The 19,674-nt window shown below is 39.0% G+C and overlaps 1 protein-coding gene across 1 annotated transcript in view; it reads left to right on the top strand.

Moving 5' to 3' along the window:
- The window catches only part of pth1r (parathyroid hormone 1 receptor), a 46,629-nt gene that overhangs the window by 6,029 nt on the left and 20,926 nt on the right, over positions 1 to 19,674 (top strand). Inside the window, exon 2 of the mRNA XM_034137545.1 lies at positions 12,932 to 13,034. Within this exon, the coding sequence (XP_033993436.1) occupies positions 12,932 to 13,034 (103 nt within the window). The remainder of the gene's footprint in view (positions 1 to 12,931; positions 13,035 to 19,674) is intronic.

A 19,674-nucleotide genomic window follows, 5' to 3' on the forward strand; every position in this document is an offset into this window, starting at 1 on the left:
CAGCCAGACTCGTTCTACCCTCCTAAATGCAACACCAATTGAGTTTGTACACAATTCAATTACTTACATTATCAGGGGCAGGAATGGTATTTTCTTATTGAATATACGGCAAAACAGCCACAAAAAATATCAAATCAAACTCCAATGTTAACCAATCCTTTTATCCTGTAAAAACAAAAACATTTTAAGTGCAAGATTTCATACATCTGATCCAGTTGTTTACGTGATTTGAAAGCAGCTCAAATCTGGGCCAGGAATACTCCCCTGGCACATGGCATATGGCTGAGAGGAGGCCGCATTTCTTAAAAGGACCTTTATTAGTTTCATTGCAAAACTCTGGGGCTTATGGGTTTGTAAGTATGTAGTTCACAGCTCCATATTTTCCAGCAATAAGTAAGAAATCCTCACACTGTACAGGGGAAGTCGAGCTGCTTGGCATTTAACGCGTGAGCCAATGAGAGCAAACCCTGAATGTGGAAGCAAAGTTACGTTTTTGCAGATCTTAAAGAGGTTCAAGTATTCTGTATAAATAAACTTGTAATGATCTACAGCAGGGGTGTCCAAACCTTTTTCCACCGAGGGCCAGATACATAAAAATATACGAAGGGCTGGGCCCCTCACTAGAGGTGAGGTATATTGCCTCATACAGTAAGTTAAAGTGCACCTATCATGCTATTTTTAGGCAATAGCATAGGTCTCAGATATATAGAAATATATTAAAAACATGTCTATGAAGTGTTTTGCTCAAAATACCAAACAGATCACCCATTCTAGCCATGCCTCATATCCCTCTATTTCACTTCCTGTTTCAAAAATGCTGATTTTGGGTATAAAGCTTTAAAAAAAAGATTGATAAAAAAAGAAAAAGGAGGGGGCTGAGCTCATGAGGGACCCGGCAGCTACTGTCTAAACTAAATACTGCCGTGATGAAATGCCATATCATGGATTATCAAGGATTATTTCTGAAACAGTATGGAGCTCAAAGGCTTTCTCTCTTGCCGGTTATACCACAAGGTGAGTTCCTTTTTACTTCCTGCTTCTTCAAACACATGCTCTCCAGTACAGGTTAGCTCTGAGTGTTAGCGATGCTAATGTAAACACCGACCATATTACGTCCAAAACAGTCGGGCATTGTTTCTGATGGCAACTTTCTGATCGTGCCGTGGGTCCACATTTCCGACATTACGTCATATCGGACGCAAATCTGGATCAGCTCCGTTGTACCCCCGTTTTTAGAGATTTGGGTACGGAGGAAAAGAGAGAGGGTTTTATTTTCTGACGCTGCGTGAGTTCCCCGACACACCGGTGACACATATTTATGTATAAAAGACATCAAAAGGTGCATTTTGCATGATAGGTCCCCTTTAAGTTGTAAGTCAGCAAAATCAATCAAATGTAGGTAAATTATGCTTGTTACTTGAATATGCTTTATGAAAAAAAACAGCCTACATCACAAATCTCCAGAGGGTTTCTTATATTTTGTTGGCAGCTCATCCCTTAGAAAAAGGAGCCTCAGATTGCTTATAATAAAGGGAAACAGGAAGGGTATATTTCAAGCTTGTTATGTAAATAAGTCATTAGGCTTTTTTCTTATCAACTTAGATTTGTTAGAAATAGTTGAATTGACTGAATGTATTTGAGACATTTGGCTTATTAATTCATGAATACTACTGTGTAATGTTTGCATATATATTTGAGAAGTACAATATAAGAGAAGCACAAGTTTCATTTGTGGGCCATATTTCATTATACTTTTTGAATTCGCTGAGGGCCGTTTCAAAATTGCCCGCGGGCCGCATTTGGCCCCCGGGCTGTAGTTTGGACACCCCTGATCTACAGGAATTAAATTCATATTTTTGACTGACATTAGTGAGTATAATGTTAATTAACATTAATGTATCAAAGGTCAGATAGATAATTAACTTCGAGGGATATTGCATACCTTTTGCACAAGTTCTTCCTGCATCATTAGAGATATTGCTCATGGTCCAAAATGCCCCCGTGTCTTTCCCTTTAGCCCTATATATCCAGTGGCTAGTAAGAAATTAATGAATGAGTGGATTAGTGAAAAGGTTAATTAACTATTAAACTATGCAATGTTGGTTGATTAAATGTAATGTATCTATGTTATCATTCACACAGTGCATGGTGTTATGTACTCGGTTCTTTAGAGGCATTATGTTCGAGGCATTGTTTGAAATGTAAGGAGTGGATTTGCAGCTTTATGTATTGTGTGGTAACCTTGACGTGTTATGTATTGTGTGGTAACCTTGACGTATTTTATTATTTTTTATGTACATGAAAACTTAAAAGGTCACTCTCATGCTTATTTCTGGCTTCAACTCTGCAATAAGGTGTATTGTTGATGTGATGTGGCAATGCAGTTATTGAAAGAACAATACTTCTGTGTTGCATAAGTTCATATTTATTTTTTATCAACGATTTTATAATGTATGTACAATGTATCATAAAGGCTACAGTAAAGAATTGTAAAAGCCGATTAATTATAGATTCAGCCTGTACTGTAATAAAGGAGGCTGCTACAGTACATCAGTTTAAAAAATGTCCAAGTTTTGTGTTAATTATCCCATGTCCAAAATGACTACTTAAAGGTAACCAAAAGTGCTTAGTATGTTACAGGTCTTGGAGAGCACTACTACATATGCGAGAAAAAAATCTAAAAGCATTTTGTGGTTCAAGAGGGGCTGCACAAACTCTGGTTAATTGGCTGAATTGATGACACTTGAGTCAAATACTGTATGGTTGGGGCAGCCAACTATTTTAAACACAATTTTAAAACAAAAACAAATGTGGTGGTGTGGAGCTAGAGAGAATTTGCATATGATTAACAGAACTCGGTAGCCCACTCCTCATATTGGCTGCAGGTTATCAACTCAAAGCTACATTAGCCGCTACTAGCATAACACAACTTAATCCCAAATCAAATCATCACCCACTGAACTTGCATTGTGGGTAATGAAGGCACCAGGTTTTGATAAGGAAGAAGATGTAGCAAATGGAAAAGAGGATATTTTTGATTCTGCTGAAATTATGTCTTGAAGAATTTTGATAATGGGCCAAGGAAGCTAATTTCTGTCTGCAAGGTACAGTCGTCTGGTTTCAGTTTGTGTGCCGAGGCACTTTTTTGGTTCCCCTGGGAACATTTGAAAATGATTGCTTGCTAACAATTATGCAAATGAGAAAATACTCAGAAATCGTGTGCTTTATGCTCTTTCTATGTGCTAATAATCTGGTCCACTTCAGTTCACCACAGTGTTAACCCATGAATTAAGAGTATATTACTTAGATTTAAATATACTTGGTTAGAGTGAAAGCAACAATGATTTTGTGTTAGTGCTCATCTTTTGTGTATGATGTGCAGAGCTAATTCTCTTTGACTGAGTAACGGCTGTGTTAACAGTAAGCTGAATGTGTGATATCGACTTGCGCTTTTCTCATCCGTGCAAACTATTTGCCTTTCGCTACAGACTCTGCCTTTTACCCAGTTCAAGCCATTTTCAGTCAAATAAAAGCATGGTTCAAAGACCTCAGCACCAGTGACCCTGTAGTAAGTGGAAAGTGGAAAGCTCACGCTGACAGGCCGCTTGCAGGCTTCTCAGTTGGAGCACACCGTGAACAGTGTTGTCCATGTGTGCTTACATTTCCCTCCGTGCACTAGACAGTCTGAGCATCCTCAAATGGATGCATCAACATTTGTGTCTCTGATATGTATTAAATCCTTAAACGCAGTGATGTATCTTTGGAGTTAATCCATTAATGGCTCAGCACATCATTTAGTGGCTTTATGTAATCAGATTTGTGCAAGAACATCTTTTCATAGAGCAAGCATCAAATACAATGATAACAAACACCCTATGGAAAACACACTACAATGTGATTTTTATATAATCTTCCTTAATATCTTGTGTTTCAAATGGACTTACTGTATGTCTTGTGAAGGCTTTCCCCTTGAAGTCACACTGGAAATGATGTTGCGTGTTATTTAAATTAAGCCCTCAGCAGTGCTTTAAGGAAAGAGGCTACAACGCAAATAGTAAATATCACTTTGAAGGTCATAGTATAGTTGTTACAGTCATGTTATATAATGGTTTTCTATTGTTCAGCACAAAAATGAACCCTATGATAACAATTAATATGTTAAACTGAATTGATCAACATTATGGTTTTGTTCTAAAAAATGAATACATACATAAACTAATAATAATAATAATAAGGTTGTCAGTTATTAAACTGGAGTGTTATTCATTTTATGTTCTGTTAAATAAATAATTAGAGAGATGACTGACCTTGCTTGATGAGTTTAAGTAGTCCTCTACAAAGCACCTCAATCAAGGTGACCAAGTGCAAAGGTTCACTCTCAGAAGCCACTTCAATAAGCAAATCAAAAGGGTTGAATATTAGTGGGAAATGAGGGACACCTTGGGGTGCTTAAAAGGGGCCTAATTCGTCTACAATTTAGAGGCTTTATTGGGGAGGCTGCAACAATTAGGGGAAACCATTGTCCTTGCCCTAGTTGTTAGCGAGCAGCAGGCTGCATGGTGCCCCTTTGGTTGACAGTGATAAGGGGCTGATTGCCTCTACATGTGTCACCTTTTTTGTACTCAGATCCTTCTTCACTCAAATGATAAACGTCTGCAGCACTGATTGCTCTGTTGTGCTCGGCTCTTGCTAGTAATGGCCCACAACATACTTGCTACGGAAATTATTTTCATCAGGTTCTTAAGGTCACAAGGACAAGCATTTGCTTCTGGCTTCAAAGTGTGCTTTATTGTGTTCACTCCTATACCGGTCAAACTGGCACACAGGCCCCCACTGCGCACCAATTTTCCGCGTATTTGTGCTGACTCTTGGACAGGCAGTTCCACATAGCTTTCTGGTTCGTTGACTTTACTTTGATCATTATGTCTCGCTGAGCTGTGACTTAAAAGCACAAGATCATCCAGAATGACCGGCTGTGGTAGTTATAGGGCTGCAACTTACAATTATTTTCATTACTGATGAATCTATGTCAAAATTGTGAAAAAACACACAAGCCCAAGGGAGCATCTTCGAATCACTAAACTAAAACATAAAAGATAAGGCATAACGAAAGGTCTTTGTTGGCCCATGCTACATCCTTCAACAGGCTTTATGTAAATCAGGCCAATAGATGTTTTGTAATCCTGCTGAAAAACAGACAAACAGTAGACGCAGAGTCTGGGTTTCTGGCATAACTTCTTCAAAGCTGCATGGAGAAGGGAAAAGGAGGTCAAAACTCCAGCACCACTTTTAGTAAATAGAGCATTACTTGGAGTGTATGATGATGCAAACAGACGGCATCCATGACCCCCTGCACTAGATTATATTGTTCGGAAATATCATCATTGATTATGTTGTTTCTGTTTTAGTCTCTATTGGGTTTTCATGAGCAGCGAGAGCGAGCAGCAGTTTGATCTGCGTGCCGAGAATACTGATGGTGGCCGATACTCACATCCATTTGGACTTGTTAAAGTACTTCTCTGTAATGACACTTTGGCTTTGTCTTGTTAAACAAAATGGTATATGAATTGAAAGATTGGCTTTGAGCAATTCATTATAATGATGACAGTGAGGTTGTGGGCTCCAAAACTGGAACAAGGTTATGCAAATTAATTGCTGCTACTTGAAGGCAAAGACAAATGTGTGGCTGCCACAAAGACGCTAATGGGAATGAACTGAATTTTTTTTTGACGCATTGGATACACCACCTGAACCTTTAAGTCCACCTGGCCTCACTGTCATCATTCATTTATGAAACCTTTTGTGTAAAAAAGAAAAAGACCACTGAGAGACTTGCAGTCGTTTTATGGCTCATGCAGTGTTTTCTTTTATCAGAGTGTATTTTGGTGAAAGTGTCATTTAAAAATAGATGAGTCCATTAGAAAGTACCTGCTGTCAATCCTTATAAATATCACATAGAGTAGACCTACTTTTTGTGAACTCACCTATTTTCATTTTCACAAGAACTGTAGGTAAAGGCAATTTCCAAATATTTTGTAAATAATTCATATTGAATGTGTTTTTTGTTGTTTGAGTCAATGTTTACCATGAATAAATTATGCTGTTTTCATGCCAACATGACATCCTCTCATGTTTTATCTTTAGCGGCTGTGATTTAGAGGATTATTCCTGAGGTTGCCAAGCAGTGACTGATTTGGTATAATTTGCCATTAATACTACAGCGTGTGTAGAGAACACCGTCTGTTATATATGAGAAAAAAAAGCTCTAAGGATTATAATTCCATTAGGAAATATATTTTTAACCTATGATCGTTATAATCTATATAAAAAAAGATGACTGCATTTACATATATTATAACCCTTTGTCCTGCTTGCAGTCTGCCACAAGTATTATTAGTTGACAATTTGAAAAATCCATTAAGATATTATGAGTTGTCCGGTGCATTTGATGGTTGCATAAGCAGTAGTCTTTAAGATTTTAATGAAAATTGAAATGCTATATTTGCATTGCTTTATTGCTCATGTGTACTTAATCCCTTATGTAATGCAAAAAATGTCCTTTTTGTATGTTGGAGAACCACCCTATCAGAGCTATCTCAGCTGTATGCTGCCTTTTCGAGCACACACAATGTTTCCATCAAGGACAAGAGTGCTGTTCTTCAGGCTTATGACCAGAGCAGGGTATAATTAGGAACTAAATGCTGCTTCAAGTCAGAATGTGGTCTGCAAGCATTTCCAAAGGACAACCAGTCTTGTGGTTCGTGGTTTTTATCATCAAATGCAAATTGCACAGTTGAAGAGGAGTGGCACTGACTCATAGAGTTTATAATATCCAGGAACCTCATCCGCTAAAACATTCATGCGGTGCAATATGTCAAAAGTAACATATTCATGTTTTTTCCAGATAGTGCGCTGGCCATTAAAAACAAGATTCAGCAGAGATATAATTTTCGTAGACCCCCCTATTTTGTGGAGAAAAACATACAGGAAAGTCCAACAGCCCTGGAGATCAAATTTTGAATACATGCCAACAACAAGGAAGTGAATGTTAGCCAATGGTGCAAAGAATGGCAAATGACCAAAACAAGTACATTAAACAAACATTGGACTGTATATCCATAATAGAGGCGCTTTACAGTGACCAGAGTAAATATTATCTGTATATTATTTATCATCTATGTGATGAAGTGTGATCTGGAAAGGAAAGTCTCACTTTATATGCACATTTACCTAAAAATCTCATCCTCACTCAGGAATCAGCTCACAGAGGGAGACATTATTGGGGGGGGTTGGAGTCGGTAAGGAAAATGTATAAGTTTGTGTTTCCAGATAAAAATAAGTTGCAATCAGAGGTTTTTTGTTGACAATCAAAACACAGTTTGAAAAGTTAATGCCACTTTGGTGTTTTATAAATATGTTGAAATTGACCCTGAAAAAAGGAAACTCATACACATTCCCAGAGACGGCAAATCTCACATAACATATGTCGGTAAACACATCCATCAATAGGGAGAACATTTAAGAATGATGTAAAAATAAGATCACATTTGCAAATAAATCTGCCATTATCCATCCAGCTGCAGTACTTATGTGACTTTATGAAATTACATTTGAAAAATGCACTGACTGTTCCCCTGCAGTGGTGATGTGTTATGTATGATTGATTTAGGGCGCAGTCAGTCGATAGACTTAAAGATTAAGCTCCATTGTTGGTATTGAGACAAATTGAACATCAATTTATCTTTATTAGTGTTCAGTGATTTTTCTGTTGTATCACACCTCAAGGCAATTTCTGCTGTTGGTTCCAAAACATCTATTTTGTAATGCTGGAGATGAAGATGAAGAAGCTGTCTAAAACCCAGACTGTTGTCTTGGCTCTCTGCCAGTGGCTGACTGAGAGAGCCAGCTTTTCGGCTTTTCGTGGTCCTCTAGTGCCACCATCAATCTGCCCTTTCAGTTTACAAATTAACTTATCTCCTATTCCCATGGTTCCAATACAAAGAGACAAATGTAATATTTTCCTTGTCCTACAACTGTTCTCACTGTGGCACCATTAGGCCACAGTGGCTTGGGAGTAAAGCAATCATTCAGTTTATGGTTTTATGTTTGTCATAATTTACTAATCTTGATGTTTTTAATTGAGAGTCTCAAGGATATTCCCTTGATTGTGACATATGACGTGCATGTTTTTCTCATACATTATAGCTAACTACTATGTATGCTTCATGGAGCCTTCAATAACAGTCATGATCATCAAAAATACAAAAAAAATGTAATCCACCATTTTTAGTAATCAGTCAGTTGCATTACAATTATATTTTTTAATATTCATGTTGTAGTTAAAAGAGGCCTTAGATTCATTAATGTATCTTTATCGTTTAAATTATTCAGCTATTGCAAGTATATTTGCCAGCAAGCAGGCATTTCATTATCAAGATGCTGCATTGTTTCTGTGTTCAGACGTGGAAATATGCTGTGAGTGGTTTTAACGATCCACACCACCACGATAATGAGACATTTTCTTTTGAATCTTCTAAATGGACGGCGGTCAGTCCGAAGGTCTCAACCATTTCAAGCTTCAGACTTTTGATCACACAAGACTTTGCTGTCATGATTTAAAAAAAATCTGGTTTGATATGAGTTTTTGTTTTTAGACTTAGAGTTTTGTTCAGTAGTGTAGTTTTTTTGTATTAAGAGTAGGTCTGCGATACTACTAATATGATCTTTAGGGTGTGTTTGACTCGCAATCCATGGCTGATAAATAATTACACGCCTTTAAACTCAGTGGAGCTTTTACCGATCATTTAAACTCTCAATTTTTACGAACCTTACGAGTTCCAGCATTTCGCTCTCTTATTCACTGTAGGCATTTCAGGAAATGACTTTGGTCAACCACAACTTTCTTGAAAAAAGAAAAAGCGCAAGGCTGTCCACAATCAAGACTGTTGGTAATGTACCGGAAACCCAGTGTCTCCACTCCATGTATGCACGCCGTCTATCCACGTGACTCAATCTTTACATTAAAATAAATGTATTTTTTACTTATAAATAATCACAAATCTACAAATGAACACTGAATATATATATGGGACCAGTCAAGCTGAACCTTTTTAAGTAAATAAAACTGTAAGTTACTAAAATAATATAGAAACCAAATGCTGGAATTAGAACTGTAAATGTTCCTTCAATCACATGCTATATACTGTAGTGTCAGTATTTAGCCATAGTGGTTCAACACTGTCTTGCACACAAGCCTAAAAACAGTTCTCTCAATATTGGTCTTATATCCTTGCAGCGCGTTGCAGTCTAAGTCATCAAGCCGCAGTTTGCGAAGACAAATAGAAACGTGTGGTTTATTCAAGTGGCGTTTGTATTCTAGCGACCGGTGATGAAAACACACACATGGCGTGTATTTTTCACATTTTCATTTTGGCACACATGCAAAAAGTATTTGACAAAAAGATGACTGTGTTTTGAGTGAAATGCAGTAAATAAGAATGTCAATGTTTCTCCCTGTAAATGTTTACTTTGGAGGTTTGGAGTCTCGCCAGGAGAGGAGGACTAGTTTTCAGAAATAATCAGGGGGCACACTTATTACAGGATTCTCTTCTTAAAATGGTAAATGATACTCTACTATGTCTGTGTGAGATGGCGTCTGCAGATAAAGACATAAATGTCCCTCTTTTTTAAGGGTTAGAAAAAATAAACCGCAAAACTCCCCGCCTCATTTTAGTTTAATGTTTTACAGGGGTTCAACTTCAAACTGACCTGGAAAGGTTAAGAAATGTGTTGGTAATGTGTTGGAACGGCAGCTTTACTAGACAGGTTTGTGAAGGCAAAAGACTGGTGTACAAAAAGGAAATTGTATGTGAAGTTTAATAAACATATCACTTCACTTTGAAGTGTTTGACTGAAGTGAAAAAATTCAACATATAATATAAATTACTGATCTATAACATACTATATAATAAGAGCTTGGTATTTTAAATTCAAGCTGTGAAAATGCACAATTACAAAACTGCCAAACTACTCATACTGTTCTTTATATGCTTTGACGATAATGACACTTGTCCTTTCAGAGCAGTTACCATCCAGATTTACTGTTTCTGGTTTCCTGTTGGTTCAGCTTTTCACCTTAAGTAACACCAGCCGGTTATTCAGATGAAAATAGTGTGACCGCCTCAGCAGCGTTCAGTGGAATATTCTATATTGGCTTAGTTAGTACAGTAAACAGGTAGTATCTATCCTTTTTCGCCTGCGGTCAAATGTTGTTCCATCTGTGGTTGTTTACTGTGCAAAGCCATAAACGTCTTCATTCTGTAACCTTATTCAGCCTTCAGACTGGACATCCTTATTTCAGGACTGAGAGTAGTGAAAATATTGATGGATTGAGGTATTATGGTTTTGTGTGCAGCAAATCCACGACAGCTTGGTATTTACAGTATCATTTTAAGCTTACGAAATGACGCGCTTGCATCAGAGACAATGTATACACGTCTTTGTTCCCAAATTACTTTTTCTCTAGCTTACTCTAGACTTTGAACAGGCTCTAGAGGTCTTAACAAGTCTGAAAAAACTTTGCTTTGCTGCAAAAGAGATGGTGTTCAGGTCATTTGTACTATATAACTATACATCCTGCTTGGTGTAAAGTACATCACTACAATAACTGTATGAGCATTTCAGCAGTGCAACAACAATTATGCGTTAACTTAACTAAATATTACCAGTATTAAATCAAGTTCTGTACTTTAAATGCAAATGTACTTTTCCAACTTGACCAGCTTCAAATCAAACGCTACACTGTAATAATAATCCTAAAAAACATAATATGTTATGAAATAGCTCCAACAAGGGTATTTCTATAGCAATTGAGTACTTCATTTTTTATATTTTAGAGAATTTAGATAAAAGCACATTTTGTATTGAGAGAAGGAGCACACAGTTAATGTCTGTACTGACAATGATGTGCTGTTAAATTGACCAAACACAGATAGAAACATCTCATATGCGCATATCTAACGAAATAATCATGTTGGACAGATTCAAATTAACAAAGGAGAAATGGACAAATCATCCGCACCAAATTATAGTTACAGAAAGCCTGAATATGATAATTATATTCTAAGAACATATTAAGTAAAGTTATTTGTATCTGTGTATGGACGTAACCACTTCACTCTGTCTGTCTCTTTTTTTTTTCTTCGGATGTTGGGACTAAATTGCTTCTTGTCAACATATATTCCTGTCTCGTTGTAAAACCTGTGAGCAGAATTAGATTTCTACATAGCAGCAGCCAGGTTTGCTGTGAGCAAACGTCTGTCTTTCATTTACTGTTTGCTCTGCATCACTGAACCAAAAAAATAAGACTAGGAGTTTTTGATTTTTGATTTGTGCGCTGATCCATGCTTTAGTTTCAGAACTAGGCTTGAATTTCTATGTTTTTATTTCCTCTTTTCTTGTCACACTAAAATAATGAATGTGTTCGTTTTCAATACAATCACATTCGTCATGCCCAAGAGTGATCCTCAGACAAACAGAGAGCCAGGCGATGTGACATATTAGTATGGAAAATATTTTCATGACTGGAAAAACCACACCTGAGGTTCCACGACACTCTAACACAATGTTCAAAAGCTGAGACGTATAGGGTGTGAGAACATTTTAGGAAAATAATAGTGTGTTTGTTCGTGTTATACATTTGTCGAGTTCGATTAATGACCACACAGTTGTTACAACCACAGGAATACAAACTGGGAAGTATAAACAACAAGTGAAATGGAAACTGTTTATATAAGGGGGGGAAAAAAACGTCCTTTTTTGCTTCATGTCAGGAATAAATGTAGTGCTTTAACACTGATGGGTGGATTGTTACGTTAAATACAATTTAATCTGACCTTCTAGATAGACCAGGCTGTCTTTCATCCAGGCTACCCTGTTGCTTTCCCTCATATTCCAAAAAAAGAAAATGTCAGCAGTGTACATTTTCAAGAATATTTCACAGAATGAAACCAGATTCAGAGCGTGTTGCCTGCAGCACTGTGACCAAAGATGAGGAAATCCGTGGCTGGAGGGTTTTGAAGCAGCTGTGAAGAGAAAATCATGTCTGGAGATATCAAAAGTTGTCAATCTAGCATTGAGTTACAGTCAGTAAGGTTAAGAGAAGTCGAATAAAAAGTAACAATCTCAAATATGTTGTCTGTTAAAGGTGGGGTAGGTAAGTTTGAGAAACCGGCTCGAGATACACTTTTTGTTATATTCCATGGAATGCTCTTAACATCCCGATAGCAATGAATATCTTAAGTGCTTTGACAACAAATCCATAAAAAAATGTCATCTGTGGAAGCCGTAGTACTGTAAAAAGCACGACCAATCATTTTAGCCGGCCCGGCTAAAATAACTGGATGGTCTACCTGCCTGTCAGCCTTTCATCTGTGCACAAACTAATCTCGTGCCCTCATTGGTCATGTGCGCGTTCGTGTGTGTTGGAGGAGGGGCTCTGTAAGGAAGTAGCAGATTTCTTCCGGCTGTGTATTTTCAAATTCTAGCGCACTCGAGCTGGTTTCTCCAAAATTACCTACCCCACCTTTAAGTGAATATCTATTGCCAAATGAGGTAGCACAATTTGAGCCGATGGCCAACTGATCATAATGAGCACTTTCAATTTGGTAACAAAGTTTCCCTGTTGATTCAATCACATTGTCCTACTTGCTTATATTCTATAAGAGAAAAGATCCATTGTTTCAGATCCATCAGGCATCCCCAGTTGTTGAGTCTTAATGTCAAAGCCTCTTTGGATGTGTCAAAAATTGCAATATTGCTTAATGATGTTGTTCCATGGTAGACCTCAGGGTTTACATGAGTCTTGCACCTCACTGCCATTTAAACTCAAATGTTCCCTTTATTAACTCAATGTCATTTTCTAATTTTCCAGGCTTACGCAGATGATGTGCTTACGAGAGACGAGCAGATAGGCCTTTTGTTCAGAGCCAAACAGAAGTGTGAGGAGAACAACAAGTCAACGCAGAAGGCTCCTGGTGAGTAGAGAAACAATATGCTTATGTAAAGTGGTAACAATGACAATGATAACATGGTTATTATGCAGGGTCACAATGTTCAACATTGAAGTTTAGCATGTTAACATTGTGCAATATGTTTCACTCATGTGCCTGCTGCACCAGAATTGCCCTCCGTGGATAATAAAGCTTAGTTTAGTGAATTAAACTGAACAAAATATATAATAGAAGTAAAAGGACCACAAAAGTCAGAAGTATTCATCAGCAAGGGCCCATGAACGTCTGTAACAAGTGTCATGACAGACAATATGACATTATTGTTTGGATATTACCGTCTGCATCAAAACAGTGGACTGACTGCAGCCACACAGCATGGTTCAAGATAAGAAAGCAAAAAGGAAATATCACAATTCTTAATCCTATTGCAGGATTTATTTTTGCCGCAGAGCACTTTTTGCTGCGAGGGCATCTTTGTATAATGTATACCCTGTTTATAGGCCCTTTTTGTTTTGTTTTATGTATACATGTCACACTGTAGGACTGCGGGAAACGATATTTTGATATTTCTGGATGTATAACACATGTAGAATTTTTGACAATAAAGCTGACTTTGACTTTGACTTTAATCACTCAATCACTCAATTGTGTCCATCGTTTTTCCTCCTTTAACCACATAGTGATTTTGTCATGCAATACTAGATTTAAGAAAGGGGGGTTACAGTATTGCTGTTTGATTTTTGTATTGATAACAGATAAAAATCCACTGGCCTGCCCATCATGGTTTGAGTATATTGACCAGAATGTATTGCTGAGCAACACTATAGAAAGCTAATCATGTAGGATAGGAGAGATTTTGACGGCCTCCCGTGATGGCAGGGTCCCACTTCATTAGCCTTGATTGGCTATCCAATTGTTTGATTTTCCACTCCCTGCAAATCATTTCTCAGAGTTCAAAGAATGTCGATGCCATTTAACAGCGCAAAATGGTTTCATTTGTCAGAATAGGCTCAGTTATTGAGGGGGTAACGCAATGAATTCCAGTTGGGACAGGAGTTTTAATGGGGAGTGCCATTAATCCCCCGTGGGGTTAAAGTGCATGAAATATAACACCCAATGAAAAGGGTGCCGATAAGATGTAGGAGGAGGACCTGGAACAATTCTGGATTGATGGAGGTAGAAATAAATCGACACAAAATATAAAGTGTAGCAGGAACTGTGAGAGTCAACAGTGAAGCCAGCCACAGAAACATAAATCAAAGTGTGAGAGTGTGCGAGTGAAGACTGCCTTGTTGTCTTGATTGAAAGTGATTGGTGATTTGTTCTGAATGTGATTGATGATGTGCACTCTTCCAGAACGACCTTCATGCTTAATAAAAAAAAAAGATAGGAGGCTGTTTCGCCTTTTACATTTTTTTTTTGTCGGAGCAGTGTTCAAGCAGTTCAATGTGTAATGTAAGTTGATTTTTAAAATGCTTTCCTCTTTCCTTTGTCCTCCCTGTGGCTTTCCTGAGGATTGAAAGGCGAAGCAGATCCTGCTCGAGTGTATTTGTGTATTTATGGTTTCTTAAGGGCAGTATTTTCCAGCAGACCCCAACATCTACTTTATCCCATTGTGGTTACTGTCATTTCCCTGCTGATTGTTCGGAGAGGGATTGTGGGTTCCACAGCCAAACCAATCATATTATATTCTCTTTAATAGTGCATTGTGGTCACATTAAATAATCTGACCCTCAAAACGCTACCCCCTTGTGAATGAAACACATCATTAAAAATGTTTTCTTCAAGGCTGAGAACACAAAAGCCTTTGTTGACCATTCCCACTAGTCACAGTCCATTTCCCCGTGTGGTATTGTCCCAACTTTTCATGGTTTTGATAAAAGTCCATTTTCAGTTGTTGAAGACATATAACACAATTGCTACTATTGAGAAATGAAGGCGCCGACCAGAAGCTTGTGAAAGACGTCAAAGGCTTATATAACACTGTGCTTTTTCTCAAAGCGTATTCAACAGGATGGCAGTAGATGCTAATGCAGGGCACAGCAGTCAGTCATTAGGTCTCTCAGATAAGAGGCGTGCTGCACATCTGACCACCATGATCATGCCTAATCCATCCTGACATGTCGAAGTGGCTAGCATGCCTCGTGTCACACTCCACCAGCAACCTCCAAGCACATTTGCATCTGTCTTTTTATTCACATATTATTTGTGAATTGAGTTCAAACCCAATAATAGTCTTGATGAGATTTAGATATGATTGGCACATGATAATGCGATAATATGATTTATTGTAGAGAGTAAGATGTGAAAAGACTGATACCACTTTCGTGTCAATGTCAAGCTAAAGCTAACAGCTGGTTAGCCTAGCTTTGCATAAAGACTGGGAACAGCTAACCGTGCTTTAAAGGTTATGTTATGACCTGGCTCAAAAGGCCACAACAAAGAGGAGACGCACCATGTCAACGGTTAACAATATGTTTATTTAAAGCAAGTGAATCAAGTTAGCCAAATGAATCAAGTGTAACACAAGAAGAACATGAGGTGTGAACGTCAGTGGTATCAGTAATGTAACTGCATGGTGAGGATTGCATGAAGATGTATGGGTGAGGGTGTTAACGCACAAATTAAAACAACTGAAATAACTAATTTATAGTTACATATATATCACACTAATTCATAAAGCAAGTTAGATATTTTGATGTTCCGGACCTTTGCATGGGGAGATTTTCTCTAACTGGACCTCGTTGAATTTTAGTTGAATACCCCTGCCCTAGACAATACACAACTTCCAGTGTCAGTTTCCGAGGAAAATGGAAGAACACCCTCACTTATGTAAGAATTCAAAGCACCTGTGTCTCTCAGTATCTTAACAAGGAATTTCTTGTCACTTCCTTGCAAAGACACATAACCCTCACGTATGAAAGGGGCATACCCTGGATCAATTTCATCTGCCAACTGGGAGGGGCGAGGCTTCACCTCTTGCAGGGCTGGCCTGAAGTTAGAAACCGCAGCAACAACTGGTTGCGGGGTAGTATGGAGTTTAACCGCAGCTATAGCATCATCCCTAGCAACCTTGTGGGCAGAAGCTGCAAGGGCAACAGGCCTGGGAAACTGGACATTTTGGAGTCCCTTGGTACTTAGATTTGTGTCAGGCACCATGCCCGAACCTACACCCAACGGTTTCTTATCCAAAACGGCAGAACACATGGCTGGAGCATGTGATGAAAAACGAGGCTTCCCCTCAGGTTCCAGCAACGGACACTGCTCCTTCCAATGACCCTCTTCTCTGCAATAATGACATTGGCCCACTTTGGCCCCCTCGGGTCGCCCCGTACCTGCCAATCTACGGGAGAGGCCTGGTGAAACCTTTGCTCCACCACGGGCATAGCCACCATCCTCTCCACGTCTCCCATCACCCCTAGAACACTTCTCTATAAAGCTACCCTTATGCGTCAACACAAAGTCATCCGCTAATTCGGCAGCTCTAAGCGCGGTGGAAGGTTTCTGCTCATTTACATAAGTGGCCACACGCTGAGGGATAACATCTTTAAACTGTTCCAATATAATCAGTTCACAAAGACCGTCAAAACTGACAACCTTTGCTGCCGCGCACCACCGCTGAAAATGAGAAGTCAACTCACGGGTAAACTCCACATGTGTCTGCTTATCCCCCTTGACCCAACTTCTGAACTTTTGACGATACGCTTCAGGAACCAGTTCGTATGATTTTAACACTGCTGATTTTACTCTAGCATAGTCCAAAGCATTTTCGCCACAAACAGCTGAATAGGCCTCCTGTGCTCGCCCAGTGAGTACACACTGAAGTAACAGCACTCTGTCCGAACCTGACTAGTTTCTTGCCTCTGCTATGCGTTCAAATAGAGTAAAAAAAATGTCAGGGTCACGCTCATTAAACTTTGGCACTAACCGCAAGTAAGAAATAATATCGCCACTACCTGATGCCGACCTATCAGAACCATTCTCCACCGGAGAAAGCTTGCCCTCTCCAATCAGCCGTAATCTAGCATGTTCCACCTCACATTTCATCTTTTCCACCTCCAGCACCTTCTCCATCTCTAAACGCTTCTCTACCTCCTGCTGCTGACCCCTCAACTCCAACCTCTCCTGCTCCAACCTCAACTCCAACTCCAACCTCTCCTGCTCCATCCGCAACCTCTCCTGCTCCATCCGCAACCTCTCCTGATCAAACTGCATGGCCAAAAGCTCCTTTTGCTGCTCGAACGTCAAACCAGCTGTCTGAACCACTACCGGCACGACCCCTGCCGCACCAGACTCACTCTTCTGCAACACCCCCTGCTCAAACAAAGATGACACGATGACAGCCTTAATCTCATGTTTCCGCTTGCTCCCTACAACAGCAATTTTATAATGCTCTGCTATTTCGACCAACTGCGCCTTCTGGCAATCTTCTAAGAAAGACACTGAGGGCGCATCCACAAACGCCGACAAAGAAGCCATAATATATTACCTATCCCTAATCAGAAAGCAAAGTATTAACCTGCCAACACCTATGGGCAAAAGACAAACCCAACAGAGAATTTCCCCCTCACTGCCTAACCAAAATCTTACTAATCTCACCTAGTCTTCATGTGGCTTGCGGCGGGTAATTACGCACTGGAACCCGGCAGAGTTATGGAGCGACCTGCACGCAGGCAACACCACAAAATCACGCGGACGTGCCCCCGAGACAGCTGTCCGAAAACAGCTGACACTAACCACGTCGCCACAACACTATGAAAAAAACAAACAGACGCAACCCAAGGGGAAACGCCACTTAAGCCTAGCGGGGAAATCTCTTTACAAAAGCGTAACAAACAGCAACATCTTACCTTCTGATTGGCACACAAAACCTGATGCCATGTCAAACACTAAAGCTTCCTGAAACACAAAAGACATGATGTGTCCCCCATATAGCAGTGCCAAGCCAGCACACAGCTGGACCACATCAACTAATTAGCTGCACGACACAAACTTTTAACCAACTAACCCGTCGGACGAGCCCCCATTTGTTATGACCTGGGTCAAAAGGCCACAACAAAGGAGACACACCATGACAACGGTTAACAAAATATGTTTATTTAAAGCAAGTGAATCAAGTTAGCCAAATTAATCAAGTGTAACACAAGAAGAACATGAGCTGTGAACGTCAGTGGTATCAGTAATGTAACTGCATGGTGAGGATTGCATGAAAATGTATGGGTGAGGGTGTTGAGGTGCACAAAGTAAAACAACTGAAATATATGAGGGGCCGTACAGGCCGTAATTCATACTGGTCCTCTCACGCACATACATTCTCCTTTTACATACATATATTTTCACTCTTACACACATATATTCTCCTTTTACATACATACATTTTCACTCTTACACACATATATTCTCCTTTTACATACATACATTTTCACTCTTACATACATACATTCTCCTTTTACATACATACATTTTCACTCTTACATACATACATTCTCCTTTTACATACATACATTTTCACTCTCACACACGTATATATTTACACTCACACATTCTGCTCTCATATTATCATATTTCAATGCACATATTCATACATTGTCACTCACACATTTATACGTTTTTCACTCACACATTTTTACATTTTGTTCTCATATTCATATATTTTAATGCTCATATTTATACATTTTGCTCTCATGCACATTCATTCAATGTTTACATTTAATATTATAAATAATATATGCATGTATGAAGACAATATATGTATGCAAGAGAAGAATGTATGTATGTATGAAGACAATATATGTATGCAAGAGAAGAATACATGTATGTGTGAGAGAAAGTATAGTGGAAACGGAAGGACTATGGTTGAAACGGAAGGCAGGTCATTATCGCGCTGTGATTGGCTCAGAAGGTCGAGCGGGGCGGGCTCATGTTCAGAACTTCTGATTCAAATCAACATGATGGAGGGAGATTAATCCGTGTATCTACGGACCATTTGTTTTTCTTTATTAAACAAGTAAACGGAAGAGTGTCTGCGAGGCGTTTTTGCTTTTTGTTTTTTACCTTACTAAATGGTCTAATGGTCATTGTAGCGAGGGGGGAGGGGGAGGGGGAGGGGGGGCCGCGAAACTCGCGGAAGTGATTTCAAAACAAAAGCACTCGTTTGCTTGGAACGTTGATAATATTATAAACAAGGGGAAACAAGGTGAATTTAGCCACAACGAAAACGGCCAAGACACACATTGAGCCCAGAAAATGAATGTTATTAAGGACTGTAATGTAAATGCTGCTCTTCATTTTTTTTTTACAAATATTTTGTACCGCAAGTTCTTAATAAAACTGACACTGTTGGACTCGGTATTATTTTGACTGCTACCAACAATAAAATGAAGTAGGCCTACTCTTTTTTTAGTAATCCTCTGTCAAAGTCCCCTCCTGAGTACTAGAATGCATGTTTCTCTACTATTTTTGAATAAGCGTTAAAACACCTTTCTTCATGAGACTTATATTGTTGGACAGAGTATTTTAAGAGGATGGTAGACATGATATCAGCACTAGTACTGCAGCAGCAGCATTTTACACCATGCAAAGTCTTTAGAGTCTGGCCTGGACAGCTGGTCTATCCTTCAGCAAAGTGACACACCCTTGTGACTCTTGTTGGCTGCTGTCTTTT

Source organism: Trematomus bernacchii, unplaced genomic scaffold (genome assembly GCF_902827165.1).
Source record: "Trematomus bernacchii unplaced genomic scaffold, fTreBer1.1, whole genome shotgun sequence".
In the NCBI taxonomy this organism is placed as follows: domain Eukaryota; kingdom Metazoa; phylum Chordata; class Actinopteri; order Perciformes; family Nototheniidae; genus Trematomus; species Trematomus bernacchii.